The following is a 19,859-nucleotide window of genomic DNA, read 5'->3' as shown; positions in this document are numbered from 1 at the left end:
TAAAACTCTTAAAGTCACTCTGATGGAGATTCATTGACAAGAAATTTGGAACAATTCAGTCTTACGAGCACACTATCAATGAATCTTCAGTGTTTAAGACACAAGAAGCATACATTTTTTTGTAACAATTTTTAACCCATTGACTCCTGAATGGACCCTCATTGACAAGCTTGATTAATAAAGTCTCATCCCCAGGGGTTAGTGGGTTAAAGAAATTGGTAAAAGTTAAGAATCCGATCCCACCAATGCGTTGGCCAACACATCGACCCACGCGTCGGTCGACTGTCGGTCGATTGTCGGCCGACTGTTGGTCGACTGTCGGTCAACTGTCGGCCAACTGTTGGTCGACTGTCGGCCGACACGTTGGCCTCTGCTTAATCTTATAACGTATAAGATGCGTCGGTGGTGCATTGGTGGCATGTCGGTGACTCATTTGGGCCTTATGGAACTGTTGAAAACCTAAACGTACCTTTTTCAAACTGAACGGAAATGTCTTCGACGGAAAACTTTCACTTCGCGTTGGCAGACGTGTTGGCCGACGCGTTGGTGGGATCAGATTCTTAACTTTTACCAAGAAATTCATGTACCAGTATGTTAGGGAACTGGTCAAAACTACTATACTCGAACAGGACCCACCTTTGGGGTAGGGGGATTCTCAAAGACACCACCTATCTTCGAACTTATCTCATGAACATTACCGACAACATTTTATTGGCTTTTAAAATTGAGTTGACACAGGAATATTCAGCTAGCAAGAGTCGGCATTACTAGACAAACAGAAAAGTGAGATTTGAATCTCACTGTAATTTTTTTACTGCTGGATAGGGGGTGGCTATGCAATACAGACACCATCTTTTGACGTTAAGCAAGGGGGCTGCAGACAGACACCACTGTCTATTTTGTGGTTTGGTGGGTCCTGTTCGAGTGTAGTAGTTTTGACCACTTCCCTAAATTGGTTAAATAAGCCCAAAAATCCGAAATCCACTCTCTCTGTGGTTGGTTTCTTGAGTAGAATCATGAGATGTAGATGTACTGAAGAGTGCACCCTGTTCAAGTAATGCAAAAACAAAAAAAAAATGCTTCCTCTGTGGAAATTGCGAAACAGAAGAATTCATTGATTCTTTTCAGTGACAAATAAAAATTTGCTTATTATTTTCAATAATGTTTGTAACTAAACAAATGGACAGTAAAGCCTCTTCACAGGGAAGAGGATTACATGTACGGTATGTGTGGAGAATTAGTTCTTCATCGTGTAAATAATGCTGAATGTAATCTCGAAAATTAAAGCAATCTTCAATTTAGCGTACAGTAGAATATATAATTTTGTAGTCTTCAGAAAATAATTTCTATTATTTTATTGCTTTACATACCTTGTACATGAGGTAAAACTACATAATTTAGTTTCAAAATTGATAAAGAGTATTGGAATAATCTGAATTACAATTTTACATGGTGCGTTTTGTGTGTTCAAGTTGGAAAACCACAACCACCTTATTTTTTTTCAGTAGTGTAGGTTGTATTTTGACTAATCTCAAAAGCTTAGCTTGACAATGAAATTATTGGTTTTCATGTATGTCTTGGTGGACATATTGGCATAATTAATAGTGATAGTTTATTATATTATTATAAATAAGAAATAATGCCTAAGTGGGTGTCCCAAACGATTCTTCGGGAATTGTCAGCTTTATTCTGATGAAAACATTTTCTATTTTATCCCTAAAAAAATGTGGCTGCCAATATCGTGAGTGAAAACTTCTAACAGCAGGCCTTTTCCAAGGGTGAAGGGTAGAGATTTCTTCCTAACAAAATTGAGATAATTTATCTTACAAATTCAGCATTTCAATTTCTCCAATAATATTATTGGTGACCTTTGAATTACATGTACCATAAGTGATATTACCTTGTTTGCCCTCATTTAGTCCATATAAAAATTGATCAATAAAATTATTGGGCACAAATTAGGTAGGATTTAATAGTCGAGAGAAAAAGTGCCTAGCTAACAAGAGCAAGCTGCACACAGTGACCATGCGAATAAAAGAAGATATAAGTTTACCCTTCACCCTTTATCCTTGGAAAAGGATTGCCAGTTTTCTAATGCCTAAATATCTATTTTTTTGCTTCTCCAGCTTTCAAAAATTAATGTTTCTAGTAGTTTCCTACCCGTTTTTGAGCCTCAAAGCAAATGTGAGATATTGCATGTAACATGTATGAAGCTGAGGCACTTAAATTTTTGCAAGTGTTTGCAGGATCACCATTCATTTGAATTGGATTCCCATTACTCTAAGAAATGCCGAAAATATTTTATTCTGGTGGGAAGTTAAAACCTTCCAGATCTATTTTATAATAGTAAACAATAGTATTGTCTTTCACATGGCAATTAGTGAATAAATATGGTGGTAGCTTCAAATTAAATAGGAGAAAAAAACTTCTTTATTCAGGCAGATACAAAACACAGGTCTCAGGTCACAGGTATCTTTTTAACAAATACAGAAACAAACCTAAACATTCATTAAAGCTAACCTTAGGCCTAAAAACTCTTGTTTAGGTTTAATTAGGCCTACAGTTGTTAGCTCCAGTGAATGTTTAGGCTCCTTTCTGTATTCTATTTGGTAAAACAGAGACCTGTGACCTGTGTTTTGTACCTGCCTATTTTATTTTCACATTCTACGTTGTTTCCACCTCTGTGCCTGTATCGGTACTTTCTTTACAGACTATATATGAATGATGTTAGAACAACTGAATTATCGGTAGCCTTCTACCATAACCAATCTTGAAGGATCTTATTTGTTTAGAGTTAGGCTGAAGGCTAAACAAGAGGGTTGATTGCATCAACATGTGACAAAACTACACCATTAGACACAGAGGGTGTTTTTAAAGTGCAGGTTGCAGGTGAGTCTGGTCATTGAATGACCTGCAACCTTAACCTGCAGTTCACACCGTACACGTTAGACAGACCTTATTAGAAGGAATTACACTGCAAGAGAGAGAACATGGTCGCAATAAATGCTCTGCAGACATTTTGTTCTTCGTCAAGATGTATTAACCCATTGACTCCTGGGGTTCCCCACTGACGATCAAGATCGTCTGGCGTTAGACTGAGTAAAAACTAAGTATGGTTGGTTTAGGCCGCTTCAGCAGTGCAAGGTTAATGGGAGTTTTTCAGTGAGTGATTAACCTTTTGATATATTAAGTCAGAGCATTAGCTAATATTTTTACAAAATATATTTTGATATTAAGTTTTTTTAATTAAAGAAATCATTGTCATAATGCAGTTTGCTACTTTTATTTCTCAATAGAGTAATGTTAGAGTATAATTTATGTACTTACTGAGTAGACTGAGTGGGAGAATCAGACAGGAAAATATTTGGTCCAAGGTTATGGCGTGTATGAAACCTGCATGTTTCAGTTACAGCAGCCTGAGCTAAACTCAGTGAATAAGCATTTTTAATTATGATATGGGCTCTTTACTCTATTACTGAGCACTCAGAATAATCATGAAGTTCGGACAAAAAAAAAGGTACAAATTTGCACCGAAGATTTATCTACATGTAATATGTTGTTTGTATTTGCTTTTCTGGCTGTAAATTACTTGGTTGTTTTGAAGTGAAGAAATCCTCTAAAATCACATTGCACAGAGCAGGATGTGTTCCTGAGAGGGCCACACGGGTTTTTCCGGTCCTTCTCACACCAATGCGTACACAGCCCTCATACAGGTAATTTCTCAAATGAATATTATATTTTTCCATTGAAAGTGGGAACAAGGCCATGCACGCAATATGATAAGTGGTGTTACAATAACTGAGGTAAATCACCCTACTAAGCCCATGTTCAGCAGACTCTTTCTCTGATCCAATGGAAGTGTGGAATTTCCTGTGAAAATAAAACCACACCACTTGGATGTTGGCATTAAACTTGATGACCTGAACTAAAGTGATAACCATTAAACTATCGGTAGTGCTGATCACTGAACAACAATAAAAATGATTGCAATGGCCAAACACCAAGACAAATTTCTTTCATTCTTTACAAGGTGATTAACTTATTGGCACAGAATGTTTCTTGTTGGCTATTTTTAGCATCTTGCTCAACTTTTGTCATAATTGATTTTCTTGGAAGCCACACTCAAGGTATGTACTGTAATTTATGGTCTTAAAATGCACACACGAGCCAGATATTGAGCAAGATAAATATGACAGATCTTTGAATAAAGCAAGAAAAACCAACCATGACAGCCGGGTCGCACAAAACCAGAACTTTCTGGGAAATTACATCAATCATCAAAGGTATTTCAAATCTTCAATAACCTCTCATTTAATGAGAAGAAATGTGGCAAAATATTTGTGGTGTAATACCAAAGGTCCAAGATTCGAATCAATTTGCTACATGTATGGCTACAATCAGGTAATACCCCTGGGTAAAGTATGGTGGCAGCCACTGTTGGCTAATGCATAGGTCAACACCTTTAAAAATGGCACATAGACTTTTGGTTGCATGTCCATGCTGATATAGGTTCAGGTTAATACATGTACCATAGAGTTCCCATAGTAGCAACCCTCGTTACTTTCGAAATTAGCAGCCTGTGGGGGTCGTTACTTTCGGGGAACAAAAATCGTTTACAAATAGAGCTGGCGCAAGGTTTTTTCCGAAATGAAAAATGAACAACATAAAATTAATAAAAGAACAACATTTTATTTCCATTCCATGTGTATAGACTGTGTTTCATAAAAAGAAGATACTGATAAATACAGCAAAAAAACTGTATAGAAAACTGTATCTATAGAGTTTTCAATTTCAATTTGAAGAAACGTTCCTGTTGTTAATACGAAATTATACCGGTTTACGGTAGTTCTTACATCGCTACTTCAGTGATTCAGTGCTTTATCGTGGACAATTTGTGACACTACACAAACATATTATTGTACATTAAAATTTTGACTGTTGATTGACAAATTAATGGTACCATTTAAAAAACTTGGTGTCACTACTTTCGGGAGGTCACTTCTTTCGGGATTTACTAGCGGCCACAAAAAATTGAGGTTGCTACTTTCGGGGGGTCATTACTATCGAAACTTTATGGTAATTTGCAATCAGGCTCTATTAAGTTTCGCTTGGTACGTACTGTGGAGTTGGCGGCAAGCAACAACATGAGAGAACATATGGGTGAAGCTAAAAATGGACCTGATTGCAGGTTACCATTTTAACAGTTCCAACTGAAGGTAACACAATTTGGGAAACGACAAAAACCAAAATACTGGACATGGTTGATGATACTCAAAAATGAACCATCAACTAAATAAAAATGGAAAGTAAAAATAGCATACTGTCATAATGATTATTATAAAAAGATTCTTATGTGTTTCTCTTAATTATTCACCCCTTCCCTCCTAAGAGTCACACTTATACATTAGATTTCCTTCTGTCTAATGCCAGACTTCTTTTTACTCATCAACGGGGGCCAGTTCAGGGGTGAAAATGTAATATTCAGCACTAATAACGTTTAACATCATTGAGTTATCTGCTCTTTCATGGTCAAACGGCCATTACAAAAGATCTTGGTGGATCAGTGTCACATGTCTGCTGGGGACAACTACATTTTTTAGAAGCTCTTAAACATTAATCTTCTAAACTAAATGAAGATAATTTGAAAATAATGATTTGAAGGATATTAACACAAAAATAATTGTATTGATATCTGTAGGTTCATTTAATCAATGTAACATAGTTAAGAATCCAAGTTGGTGAAAGGAAAATCAGTGTATAATCCAACTTATTAGTTCGTTAAATTGCACATAACACACACAAAAAATTAGAAAATATTGTGACAGACTTCTGCAGATATTTTCTTACATATTCATGTAGTGATTGACTTCATGTAGCCTTTCTGATTGCTTTTGATGTTGTCTCACTTCTCTGCTTAAACTGATGTACTGAATTCTGTGAAGATCAACTACACGAATACTGCTTGTGGAAGGGTTCAAAACAAGGAGCCCCAGTCCATGGACTACCTCAAAAACACTATATTTCAATTGAATACTATTAGTGCTAAGCCTAAACACCCATTTTTAACGGCATTGGTCAACAGCATTTAAGTCTAAGGACCCAATTTAAAAATGTTGGCTTTCGATAATACAGCAATTTCAAGATATTAAAATTCAGTCCAAAACAAAAGGCATCACCTCAAGGCTCTGGGGAATAGATATAAGGATTTGTATGAGTTCATTCCCCAGAGCCTCGAGATGATGCCTTTTGTTTTGGATTGAATTTTAATATATTGAAATTGGTCTATTGTGATGGCCAATTACTTCACATGGGTGAAGTGAGACCATTGCAATCCCAGAATTATAGTCGCATGTGGCCATGCAGATGAAAAAAATGCAATGCAAGTATCCAGTCAAATTATTCAGTTCTATCTTTCAATAGTTCTCATTCAAAATGTTTTTTTTTTTTAGAGTTAGTCTATTTTACGGTAGTACGTCAGGGTAGTCCCTACGAAGTCCATGGACTGGGAGTCAGTGTTTTCAACTCTCACTGTCCTGCATCATGTGGGCCATTTTATCGGACACTCAAGTTGGTTTCCTAATCAAAAAGGCTGCAATACATGTAACGTCACAGCCAGCAGCTTCAATGGAAATTATGCAGCCAAAACAATAATATTATTATTAACCTACATAAAAAAGCTTAAGACACATTTATAAGACAGGAAGGATGCCATTAATTTTATCATTCACATTTAACTTAAATGCTCTCAAGATGCTAGCTATAGTTGCTTTCCTAATTTGAGGTCTTATTGTAGATACACCTTTTGTGCTTAATTTCCCACTGTTTTATTCTGGGAGATTAATTAATATACTTAATTTTGTAGTGGCTATTTTTCCCTTTTTCCAAATACATTGCATATTTCTATATTTTTAGTATAATAATTATTAACAAGAATAATTATTTTAGTTATAATAATATTGGCTTATTTTAGACACATACATTTCAGTAACAAGCAGTAATGCTCATCAATGTTATGTGTATAAATAAAGTTCAAGTTCTCAGACAGCACAGCAATTCCACCTCAGTTCAATGTTGTTTTTGGTAATAACTTGAGAGTCTGTTTTAATGTTAAAATTTACCGTAATGAAAAATGATAACTATCTCCAAAAAAATTATTTTTTGAGAATTAAGAAATTAATTCTCAAAACAATTATTAATGTCATTGTCAGTGACTCTCTCTTACAGTTACACTGTTTGCACAAATTAAATAAAAAATACCAAAATTAATCAAAATTCCTTCTGGATGAAAAGTGGATAAAATTTTGCCTCAACTGATCCACTGCCTATTCTTGTAATTTCATGTTCTTCACTTGACCTGAAATAGAGGACATACATGTATAGGATGATGCTCTTCACTTGACCTGAAATAGAGGTCATATAGATGCTCTTTATTTGTTGCTATATTTGCCATAATTTTGACCGTTGTAGCTAGAAGATATCAGTGACTAACAAATGGCCTGCCAATTAGCAAAAAGAAGATGAATCACTTTTAATGATCACTGCTGCTGACTCTGCCCATTTTTTGTGACATGCGACATCTCTGATAGTGTTCTTTCCAAAGCTTGTTTCCCACCATACAAGCCTTTCTTGGCAGGTAATTCTGGCAACATAGTGATAAACTCAGCTTCCTTTTCATCCACTTCAGGAGAGCTTACAATGCTGCATTGTGCTACACTTTCTGAGCGAGGCTTTTGCGGTGGTATCACACACATTGCATAATCACATCCAGTGGCGCCAGCACCTGATGCCGAAAATGTTGCAAAGTGAGAAAAAGTTGGTGAGCCTCTTGGAGATTTACTTAAGACACTGTCTGAGCTCTTGCTCTTTCTTCTTGTATGAACAAGACCAGAGTCTGGCATTGTTTCTGCCAACTGCTTGTTTTTCCTCTTTTTACTGGGATCAACTTGAGCATACAGGTAAGGCAAAACCTCAACACTTGACGAATGAGGTAAATTCAAACACAGAAAATTGGGTGAACCAACCACAGAAAGTCTCTTTTCCTTCCTGGAGATGCTTCCGCCTTTTTCCTCGTTATCTTCTAAATAAACAAGTTCCTGAGGTGTGGCAGGTAAACCATGTGGTTCTCCCGATGATTTCAGATTATTCTTTTCTTGAGGATATTCATCACTACTTGTCAAATCATTTCTATGTTTTATTATTCCAGTGTCATCCATGGGTATGTTGAGTTTCAATTTTAATGGTCTTGGCGGTAACTCCTTGAGCTCGTCTTCTGTTGACCATCTCGCGTCCTGTAAACACCACAAGACGTATCAGGCCACAGGGTCAGTCTAACAAGTAGAATAGTGGATGTTGTAAGTTTGAGGAAAAACTATTATAGCCCTAAAATCTCAAAATATTTTAGCATTCTAACTTTCCCAAAAATAGCACATCTTTTATGGTTAAAACAATAATTATTCATTTCAAACTGGAGTAGCAACTGCACACTTGCTACAATTTCTGTCCTTTTACATATTAACTTTATGAGCTGTACTTTAAGCTTTGACTCATGTTTTTCAAGTTCAATGTACGTCAATATGAAATGTTGTGCTCTTACAAGATCCTATTCAAAGACTGAAGTACTTTATAATTATTATAATCCAACATTTTAACCTCCTGCTCCAGTTGTTCAAGCTTGTATGTCCAATATTTCTACACCTTTGCCATGTCTCATGTGTGCTTTTTTAGAAGTGTAATTATTTCTTCTTAAATCTAAGTTAGCATTTTTGTCCTCAGGGCCATGTAATAAAATTTATGTCTTACATGTCTTCCCTGGATGAGCCATTGGAAACTCTTGGGACTGATGTACAGTATTGACATCTCCATGTGACTTTTCAGAATAATATTAAACTCATTGGCAAGATGAGCTTGGGGTTTATAGGCGACTGATAGAGTCATGCTAGACGCACATGTCCACATACAATGAGGGGGAGACATGGTAAGCCTTCCACAGTCCAGTACCACCTGACGCAGCAGTCAGTGGAATACTTACTCTCGTTCGTTCATCACAAATGAGGTGAAGGAAAAAACGTTTTTGAATATTTCTGGCACACATTACTTTTCAGCTCCCAACAGGCTTGATTACTGCTCGTTTGGTAGAGCTAGTGCAGCACAGTCACAGGGTCATGCATGGGTTAAAATCTTGTTCAAGCCTGTTTTTTTTTTCCAGCTTCCTTTGCAACAGACCATATTATTCATATTCTCAGTATTGGACTGGAAATAGCTTGCAATGGAGGCTAATGAGGGGATGCAAATACTTTTTAAGTATATTCCCCTACATCAGCCTCCATTGAAAGCTTGTTCCAGTCCAATACTGAGAATACAAATATGGTCTATTGCTTACATGTAAGTTGCTAAACTACATGTAACTGTGATGACCTTTCCAACTTTCATTTCACATTGCAATGTATCACAAGATGTCTTCTTAGGCCTATCAAAGAACTTAATAACTGTTTACAGCACCAAGCAAAAGTAAGTTGACAGTCTCGACTCGATTCTCACGAGAATCGAGGATCGATATAAATCGAGGCTTTACATCAAACTTGACACTCAATTCTCGCAAAATCACCAATGCAAAACATTGTCAATTATTCACACTCAATTCAACTTTCGCGAAAGCATTACTCCTGGATTAAATAACAAAAGGAACTGTTTAATAAGAAAATGAGATAGCAGCTTATGTCGTGGATTAAAATATAAAAGCAAAATAGTGAGCTTTACCGCGCAATGGAAATTATTGTGAACTTCCAATGTAAACATAGAGAAATATTTGCATACCGCGTGCCCAACCAAGTAACGCAAGGATTCACATATTTTTACATCTCTTCTAGAATGCAATGATCTGATGGAAAATTATATTGATGGTCGAATTTCAGTGCTACAGTAGACTTGTTCACCTGTATCAGGTTTCATTCTTTGAATTAAAACAGCAAGCGGGCGAACCGAGAATGGTATCATCACAGGATGAAAAACATGTAGCAAAAGCTGTTCCATCAGATTATGGTGGTTTCACACTTTACCAAATTAGCCGCCTTAAGGGCCCACAGACAGTTTTTCTCGCATTGCTAAGGAAGTGAAATGTTCCTTCCGGTGAATGACATCATCATATCATGAGCTGACCAGAAAACCCACTCACCGACCTGGAAAATTTGGTAACAATCTCCTAATTGTTGGCATGTTTCACCTCCAAATACAGAATACAGCTAAGTTCGCCCCACAATCGAATAACACTTTAATTTCTAAAATGATTGTAGATATTTAAGGTCAATGGTTGCCTCCAAAGCGGATCGAACTAGTTTGCCCCACGATTGATTCACGTTTTAGTTTATGAAAAGATTGGAGATATCCAAGGTCAATGGTAGCCTTCAAAGTGGACCAAGTTCACCCCACAATCAAACATGACATTTTCCACCTTCAAAGTGGATGGGGTTTGCCCCATGATCGATTAACACTTCAGTTTCTAAAAAGATTGTAGAGATCTAAGATCATTGATTGCACTTAAGAAAAATTCAACTTCCAAACTTATTGCATGCGCTCAATAAAACTCGTACTCGCACTTTTATCTGAAGGATGGTCGCACCTTGGAAAATGTCTTGGCAAAACTTGGGGAGAATGACTGTTTATACTCTCTCCAGGTTTCACACACATTAACGCCCCGCCCAGAAACTTTGGCAGGCTTTTCTTTAATTCGTATTCCCAGTTGCATTTGTACTATTAGTCTATCGAGGAATCAGTCAAGCAACCAGCTCATTAAATTCTTTATTCCTTCGAGTCGAAAATTGAGTCGAATCAATTGTCTTTCCTCAATCCGCGATCCTCGTGAGAATAGAGGATCAAGGTTCGAGTTGAGAATTGAGACTCAAAATAGACTGTCAACTTACTTTTGCACAGTACTGGTTGAGGTTACAGATTTATTTCAAATGGCTCTGTCACGGTTGACCACCACTTACCACAGACCGCGATAGGGTGTGGCTGGTAGCACTTGGTGAGCGTGCCAATCGATCATAGCTCCCCTCCTGTATATTGCGTTCTGATGGTACCGCAGTCAGTATATTGTACTGCTCTCCGTGTTGAGCCTGATATGATGCATGAGAACCCCAACTTGGAAGTCTGTCCAGACGGTTATAGCTGATATTTGATTCTGAATTGAATGACATAGCCCCTAAGCTGTGGGCACTACCAATGCTGTCAGATCTACCTAAGTGATTGTACATCCCTTGCATTGAGTTGCTAGCATCAATTGCCTGTGAAGCAGACTGGTTTATGTTTCTTGTTGGAACATCTCGATGAAATGGTGGAACTACACGTAAGCAACAAAAAGTAGAAATTGATAAGAGCATTCATCTCACTTCCGCTGATGTTGATCATCAGTTTATTTCAAAACATAAAATCCAGCGAAAATTGATAGCAATATTTACATTATGAATCACTGTTAAAAAATTACATTAGCAATGTTTTTTAAAGCAATCTAAAATGCCTTCATCCCTATTTTCAAGTAAAAGCAATGCTTGTCAAACTTAATTAAATTGGCTCATTTAAGATGTATGGTTTATGGTACCTGTTTAACACAGACACTCTTATGTTAATGCAAATTCCTGACTCTTAATATAATCAGTGTCAGGTCATTTACAACTCCTGCAAACATTAAACACTTAATGACTGGTCCCTCAGGAAACAGTTAATTTTGTTTCCCAAGAATCTCAATGTTTCCCCGAGGCGCAGCCAAGGGAAACACTGAAATTCTAGGGAAACAAAAATAACTCAGCCTGTACGAAACCAGCAGATCTGCAGCAGATCTGTAGCAGGTCTACCTGTTTACGCAAAAACAGATTAACAGCAGACCAATTTTTCGTCTGCAGAATCTGTTTTCAGTCTGTGCAGATGTGGGGCCTCGGGCATCTGCAACGATTTTGAGCTGCAGACGAGAAACAGATCAAAAGCAGATCTACAGATGATCTTTTAAGTCTGTACGTAATCTGCAACATATTCCGGACTCTTGATCTGATGTCCACACATCGTCTGCAGAATCAATTTGTAAGAAAGGTATTAGATTAAAAGAAAGATATATATAATACCATTGTTGCAAATTCTTTCCCCCAAAATTGTCAATGTTAGTCGAATCGGAGAGTCTTACATACTAAAACCAATAAGTTCAAATGAAGATATAATTATTTGCTGTTAATTTTCCTTTTTATATTTTCGTTAAAAACGCGCTGAAATGTCTTGACGTCTAACCTGTATACCGTATACCAGCTTCATAAGTCAGAAGTGAAACAACTTAAGGAGACAAGAAATGTGTGCCTGTTCAAAAGCAGAATAAATATCTTCTATGATAGAAACTTCACAGATCTTGAAACTTAATCAGTTATTCTCATGATGATACTTGACACTGGCTACTCTTGAACATCCAATGAAAAAAATGGGAATCAGTTTGTGTCACTTTCAAACATTAGCATGCAAACAAGGCAAATTTAGATCCATGGCTGATCCAAAAGATTGATTTACGGTGGTATTTTGGACTGAGGATCGTCAAAATGACGTCATAGCTACTCTAAAAATACATGGAGATGTTGCTGAATGAGGGTTGGGAAGCAATGGTCGATTGGCAAGAAGGAAGAAAGGGTACAAAGTTTACGGTGAGTGCTTTACAGACAAGAACACAAGTTGGACCGCATCAAGTTGATAAGGCGTCGAGAAATCACCCTAGCCCTGATCTTTAAAATAACCTTGGTGGAATCGGGTTGAATATCAAATAGTTTTGGTTTACAAAATCGTTTTTCACTTGATCTGAGGTGAGCGATCTGAGTTGATCTGGTCCAACTTTTCTTGGAAAAGATATTTTTTTGTCCTTTGTTCTGTCTGCAGAAAGTCTGCAGATTCGACAAATGTATTGCAGTCAAGGTCTGCAGACATTTTACAGATATTCTGCAGACAGTCTGCAAATATTCTACAGACATTCTACAAATGATCTGTAGATAATCTGTAGATGACCTGCAAACAACCCCCAGATCTGCTACAGATCTCCTGGCAGATCTCCTGGCAGATCTGTCGCAGACTAAAAACAGATCTGCTGGTTTCCTACGGGTGTTTCCTGAGGGACCAGTCATTGATTTCTTATATAGCACAAAAAGAAAAACATGCAACAACAACAGCAACGGCGGTAGTCAGTCAACAATCGTGGGTAACAGTGCACTGTTACCCTCAGACATCATAGATTTTGCACTGTTGCCCACTCAGAGACTTTTGGCAGGAACCAGTTTTATTGTTAGATGTCATGTGACCTTGAAGTAACCGATGAAAGCGTGTACTGTTGGAGGAAAAAACGCAGCTATATAACAATAAAAATTTTATCCTTCTTGTGTGCAGTGCAGCCCAGGCCTGAGAGTTCTTGACAGAGAGATCAAAATTGAAGAAGACCTCATTTTAGAGAAACGTTATAGCATGTACACACAGTAATTTTTCAGGAAGTTCTTTGCAAAAGCTAGATAAAGAGAGAGGTGAATTGTAAAAGAAAAGTAGATGATTAAAGAATGATATTGGTTCTTCTTCCTGTAATTCTCTCTGTATATACATGTTCTTCTTTACTCACTATTTTTTCACTAGTTTTATTCATACCTGAGGTTGGCTGCAAGCTAAACCTCAGCTGATCATAAGCCCTGTCAATATCATCTTGAGTTAATTCACTTGAGGCTCCAGGAGTAGGAGAACCCTGATTTCTCCTTAGTCTGGCAGAGGCAAAATTGTCTATAACATCAAAAATCTTGTTATCATCACCATTGTGTGTAAAAAAAATGAACTTTCCCTCCCCCATTGGAGAAGCTCTTCCTGCTTCAAATATAAACTCATTGGCATCCAGAGCCTCATAACTGCGGATTGTAGTCAATGGCCACTGAGCCAAAACAGCTCTTGTACGCTCCAGTGCCAATGTCAGACCCCATCTGGAAATATGAAGTAGACACTGTTGATCCCTTGCTCCTATTCGCTGCATTTGACGACTGCCGCTACCTTTGACCCGAAAAACTTCACCTACAATGAAAATTGAGAGTCAATTTAATTATTAACAAAGTAGTGTAACTTACTAATATAATTGGTATTGAAAATTCTTACCACAGCATCCACATTATACAAGTACTAGATGTTGGGTGTGCCAATAGAATTCACTGCTCTAATCTATCCAGGTAAAATAGTGTTCACTACAGCTGTCATTTAAAAAAGATTGAAATGCCAGGGGAAGACGTAGCACGCTGAAAAAGTTTCTTCTTTGCTAAAGGTGTTGACTGGCCAGATTCTGTTACTGTTTTCAGTTGATCCTGGCCACAGACAAAGCAATACAAACAAACCTGCTATTCGTGGATTCATCAGAGTCTGCATTTGTAGTTGTATGACCCACAGATCCAATATGGTCTCACTTTCTGCAGCCAGTATCATTGATTCTGCATCAGTGCTGATCTCAAACACGTATTGTTTTGCCTTTTGTTCAGCCCTTTTAAACACTTTGTACCTTGGAAACAATTCTAATGTTCCACGAGGCATTTGTCGTCTCCAGCCATCCTCTTTGTCAAACCACTGAATGAATGGTTGATTTCCTGCACAATATTTCCGTAACACATAATATCCCTTCTTCCATTTTTTGGTGAATGACTTTTTCAACCATCCCTTGTTTCTTGTTTCTGTATCCTCAGTCGGTTTTTCCAGCCATCCCTAATAGAATGAATCTCATTAATTTTGTCATCATTTCATGTTTAATTTTCAAGCTATAGCCAATAACATTTTAACTACCTACCATGAAAAAAAAATCAGCAATATAAGTTCTCTGACAGCTTTTTACGAATGAATGAAAGATTCTAGCGGCATTGTAACCGGGTACATGCACGTTCGCACAACCATATACACAGAAGCACATTGGTTTGCGTCCAGTATGGTCAGGTTTTACTATAATTATAAATCATGGAAAACAAAATAATTCTATCCAGAGTTAATAGCAAATAAACTAACTTAAGAACAAGTAAGGATTACGTTTTTGCAAACTTAAGAATAGTTACGCTTTATACCTACCTCAAATATATCCTCGATGTCTTCTAAGTCAGACATTATCAGCTATAATTCATTCGAAAAGCGTTTACCCCAAAGCTCTTAGAGACCTTATAAAAACCTTGCCCTTTCGCATCGTTGAATTAAGTCAAGCCTCATGAATATTCAAATTCATTTACTGACGAACAAATCATACAAAACATTTCTCACCGAATAGAAAAATCAACCAAGCGGAATCAAGGGTTGCGTCAAACCGGAAACCCCAAAGATGACGTCAGTAACACTATGAGTGACAATGGAGGCTTGTCCACTCGGAGGACCTCGGTGAGAGAAACCCGATGTTAAGGCACTTGAGTGAAAATAAACTGATTTTTTTTAAATAGAGTTTTGAGGTTTCCAACAGAAAACATCCTCATATTATAACTGAAGTGTGAAATTTGAAGCTAAAAAGTCCATTTGTTGGAAGAGTATGTGAGGCAATCAGATGTTGCCTTTTGTTGGGTTCACACGTGACATTACATACATGCAAGCTTTATATACTATTAAGGGGCTTTTCAGGAACAACATTATTATCGACCTTCAGATTGGAGTACGAGAAAAACTACGAGTGAGTACGAGTTTCTGTACTGGGCATGCGCAGTACGTTTAAAGAACAAAATTCTCCGAAATGCGCGTGCTCTGAATTGAGATTTAATACTATTAAGTACTCGTAGACGTCCTCGTACTCCAATCTGAGGGTTGCTAATTAAAGCCCCTACCACACAAGCAAGTTTTGTGGTAGTGCACTTTCACCGGGTTGTAACAGTGAGTGAGTGAGTGAGTGAGTGAGTGAGTGAGTGAGTGAGTGTAAGTCCGTGGTGGCAAATAGGCCCGCAGCGCGTGCATGAATCACGAACAGGGCACGGTTGTTCGAAAGCCGATTAACTTAATCCAGGGTTAGCGTAAACTTTTGTTTCATGTTTTCAATTTTTTGGTGAAAGTTTCTTTTGCTTATTTTTGTTTTTCAAGATTGACCTCCTCTAATGTAAAATTTTGCCGGATATCAGCGTTGAAAAGCATTTGTGAGTAGAGAAATTAACTCCTTGGTTAATTTTTAATCTGGGATCAGCGTTAATCGGCCTTTGAACAACCGGGCCCAGGTCTGTTGGAAGAATTTTAACAGATGAGACCCAAAATCGGCAGGAATTTGTGACGCAGATAAATAACAAAGCAGCTTCTATTTTCAAAACGATAGAATTATCTGGTGATAAATTACCTCGTCTAGGAGAGGGAATTTTTGACTTTGCAGAAACAATGGTCAACTTCGAGAGTTAAACGATTGTGATCTTTGTGATGAATTTGAGCATTTCTTATCGAACTTTATAACCCGCGAAAAGACAAAAAAATTAACTAACAACAACAAAAACCCGGCGTCTTGCCGCCATTTTGTCACAGATGTATCCTTTGTTTCTTGAGTTAGTAGTAGCACGCAAGTTATTAACTTGGCCACAGGTGGCCGCTGAAATCTATGTCATTTTCGATTTTGTGATTTATTTGTGCAGCCAAAACTTAGCAAAAATCTCCCAAAATGTTTTTCGCTGATGGTATCTGTTTATATTCGCGGCACGAAATTTATGTTGTTTTCATGTCGCCAATTTTGTTGCCGATGCCAATTTTCTTAATTCTCGATCGGCATTTCGCAAAAACTTTCTTCTGCTCTTCTTAAAAACTGTGTATCAATATCTTTTCACTTTTGTATCAATATTTGTTTTTCATAAAGCAGGCCAGCAAAATCTGTACCTTGCTTAATTGGCATTTTTGAGCTTTAAAATAGAATTTTCGGTGTTATGTTTCTGACATTCTCGTACCCAGAGATGCGATCCTCTTGGCCAGCGCCACGGATCGATCCGTGGCGCTGGCCAAGAGGATCGCAGGCCAAGAGGAGGCGCCATTTATGCAAAGGGTCTATAGTTGTTGCCAATTCGCAGTCAAGTGGGTCAGCAATGCCTTTGGACAGCAGATATAAAGCAGAAACAAGGCGAGGTTGCCTGGTCGTTGTCTCACTATGAGGGGGGAATTTGCCACATGTCTACACAAGCAATTTTTCGTATTTGACAACTTTTATTTGTCACATAAGAGCTAAAATACCAGCTTTTCAGCAAATACATTTCCCAAATAAGAATTGGCCAAAGTTCTTCTACACGAGCAAATAAAAATTATCTCAAAAAGATTGTTTTCGTGTGGACGGGGTTTAACGTATCAATATTCAAGCTAGGGTCTCCTTTTTTAACGACAATGGAGACCCTGGGAACGAGGTTGGATCAGGCGTAGGATGTTACATAACATTTATCAAGACGAATTTAAGAGTTTAGAAGACATGTTTTTAAATTTGATCGGATTACTGGGAGAATTACCATCGATTGTCGCAGCGTTTTAAAACATGTTTTAAAGTGCTACGACATATTTTCTGTCGTACACAACAATTGTAAATTATGTCGTGGGCCTGTCGTAAGCCGTTGTCGCATGCGACAAAGTCGTACCGTATAAATCGGCCCTAAGAGATCGACCCTGATGTCCAGTGTTGCCGCCATTCTAGGAAAACTAGCATGAGCATGAGCCCGTACGCACTAGGCATTTTTTCGTTCATCTTGGGAAAAAGTCTGTTATAATTTCCGTGATACAAGTGCGCACGATAATCTTTTATTCCACCAAATTTTGTCAAGTCTTACCGAACTTCAGAGGCGCCGTCCGAAGCAGGACAAATTTTTGTCAGGCGTGAAAACTATAATTTACACAGCATGATCTAAAGAAAAAGTTTTTAAGTGCGGTCACGATAAGCAAATTGAAAATATTCCGGAGACAATTTTTGTTGAGATTTTTGGTTGAGCCAAACAAATTTTGTCAGCCTTGTGTGTACGGGCCCCATCTCTCGAACTTCAAATGATTGAGGATAAAACTTGTCACTTTTGCAACCAATTAGAGCACGTTTTCCCGTCACTTGTCCACACTTAGATGAAAACTTGGGACGGTTAGTTGCCCTATTTCCGGACACTTTTTGCAAAGCTGCAATATCTTACAGCAAAACAGCACTAACATGCTAAAATTTAGCGCAACGTAGCTTCTACCGCTGGTAAGTAGGGCGTGAAGTTTCATCGCTTGAAGCTCTTTGGTTTCTTTGTAATTGCGGAAGACTATCAAAGGGCCCGTACGCACTGGGCAAATTTTTGTTTATTTTGCGAAAAAATCTGTCATCATTTTCGTGATAATAGTGCGCACGGTGAATTTTTCCCTACCAAATTTTGTGTAGCCTGCGAACGCAGACGTATTTCCGGCGGTCGTTTCTCTGCCCCGAAAATTAGCGTCGGCTAAATTTTGTGAAACCTTACCAAACTTCAAAGGCGCCGTTGTCCTGCTTCGGAGCAGGAAAACAACAATACGAAACTGGATCGGACAACATCAATATTTTCGAATTTCAATAATCTTTATTTGCAAAACACTTTCTCGGCCATTTCCTTCACAGCCTTCACGGCGCTGACACTACTGGTTGCTATCGTTAGGAGTCCGGAATTAGGCATACCTCGCAAAAAATGCAATTAAACTCTTTGGTAGTCTTGCTCGGAGATTTAAAACTGAAAACCAGACTGCAAACGGAAAAATTCTTATACAGCGTTTTTACATGACGTCACAGCGGCTATGATGGTCTACCAAACTGATCCTCTGGAAATTGAACTCTATTTTTAATTTATGCAAATTATGACTATCCAATATCCAATATGGCTGCTGATCACGTGAGTGACAACGCTCTATGTGCTCAGAAACGTAGTCCTTTAGCTTAACTTGTGACGAAAAAAAGTTAAATCTATCGCCCATTTTGAAGACATACTTCGACGCGAGATAAAAACAACAGAAACTTGAATCTTCCCACCTATATGGAGCGTAACGTGGTTACGAAAAGAAAAAACGCAAGCAGACTAGTCAATAAGTCTTTCGAACGTATCGTCCGGATTTATTTCGTTTTTACGACGAAATACAGAATCGTAAGTCAGTGTCCGGAAATAGGGGTATCCGGGAATTAGGGCAACATACTGTACTTTGACTAATAATCGTGTAACTGAGCAAGTGTTATGGTATTCGAGTTTCTTAAATGTCTCTACTTGATTGGCAACGGACTTTGTTTGAAGACGTTAAAATACTTTTCTTTCAAAAAATTACCTCAATCCGTCTTGCATCCAACCTCAAATTTCATGAAATTAACTTAAAAAGAGCTCGGCAAACCTGGGTTTACACTACAGCATTTTTACCGTATCAAAAATACCGTGCCCAAATTCTTGGGCCCAGGTAAGTTCTCTTGTAGACATGCGCAGTTCAATTATAATCAAGAACGTCCGCGTGATTTTGGGGGAGAATGAGCAGCCATCTTGAAATATACGCAAAAAAAACCGCTAACCTATATGAATTAAGGCTCAAATTTGGCCCTTTAAAGTGTTTACACTACTTGTTCTATCCGAACCGTGCCTATTTTTTCAGCACCCGTACCATTTTCTTACGGAGAATATTGAAAGTCAGTTGGCAAGAAAAGGTGTGCAATGAGGAGATCTGGAGGCGCACAGGGATGAACAACATCGTTCTGGAGGTGAAAAGAAGACGGTGGACGTGGCTTGGCCACGTCCTTCGCATGAAGAAAGACCGGGACCCGCTCGAGGCGCTGTCTTGGGCGCCCCCTAGGAAGAGGCACCGGGGTAGACCACTCGGCAATTGGCGGAGGACCATCGAGGACGAGATGAAAACAGCTGGAAAGACGTGGAACGAGCTGC

General features: G+C 38.1%; 1 protein-coding gene across 1 annotated transcript; it reads right to left on the bottom strand.

Moving 5' to 3' along the window:
- Nucleotides 1–6,881: 6,881 nt before the first annotated feature.
- LOC137993286 (uncharacterized) lies at nucleotides 6,882–15,326 on the bottom strand. The gene is made up of 5 exons (XM_068839033.1): nucleotides 15,091–15,326; nucleotides 14,376–14,736; nucleotides 13,651–14,061; nucleotides 10,986–11,335; nucleotides 6,882–8,288 (listed from the first exon to the last, which is right to left on the bottom strand). Exons 1-5 carry the CDS (start codon nucleotides 15,124–15,126, stop codon nucleotides 7,536–7,538), a joined length of 1,911 nt encoding a protein of 636 aa, XP_068695134.1. The 5' UTR covers nucleotides 15,127–15,326; the 3' UTR covers nucleotides 6,882–7,535.
- Nucleotides 15,327–19,859: the final 4,533 nt, after the last annotated feature.

Source organism: Montipora foliosa, chromosome 2, assembly GCF_036669935.1.
Source record: "Montipora foliosa isolate CH-2021 chromosome 2, ASM3666993v2, whole genome shotgun sequence".
Lineage (NCBI taxonomy): Eukaryota > Metazoa > Cnidaria > Anthozoa > Scleractinia > Acroporidae > Montipora > Montipora foliosa.
The sequence above is the reverse complement of the archived record's forward strand: the minus strand, read 5'-3'. Positions and strand labels throughout refer to the sequence as shown.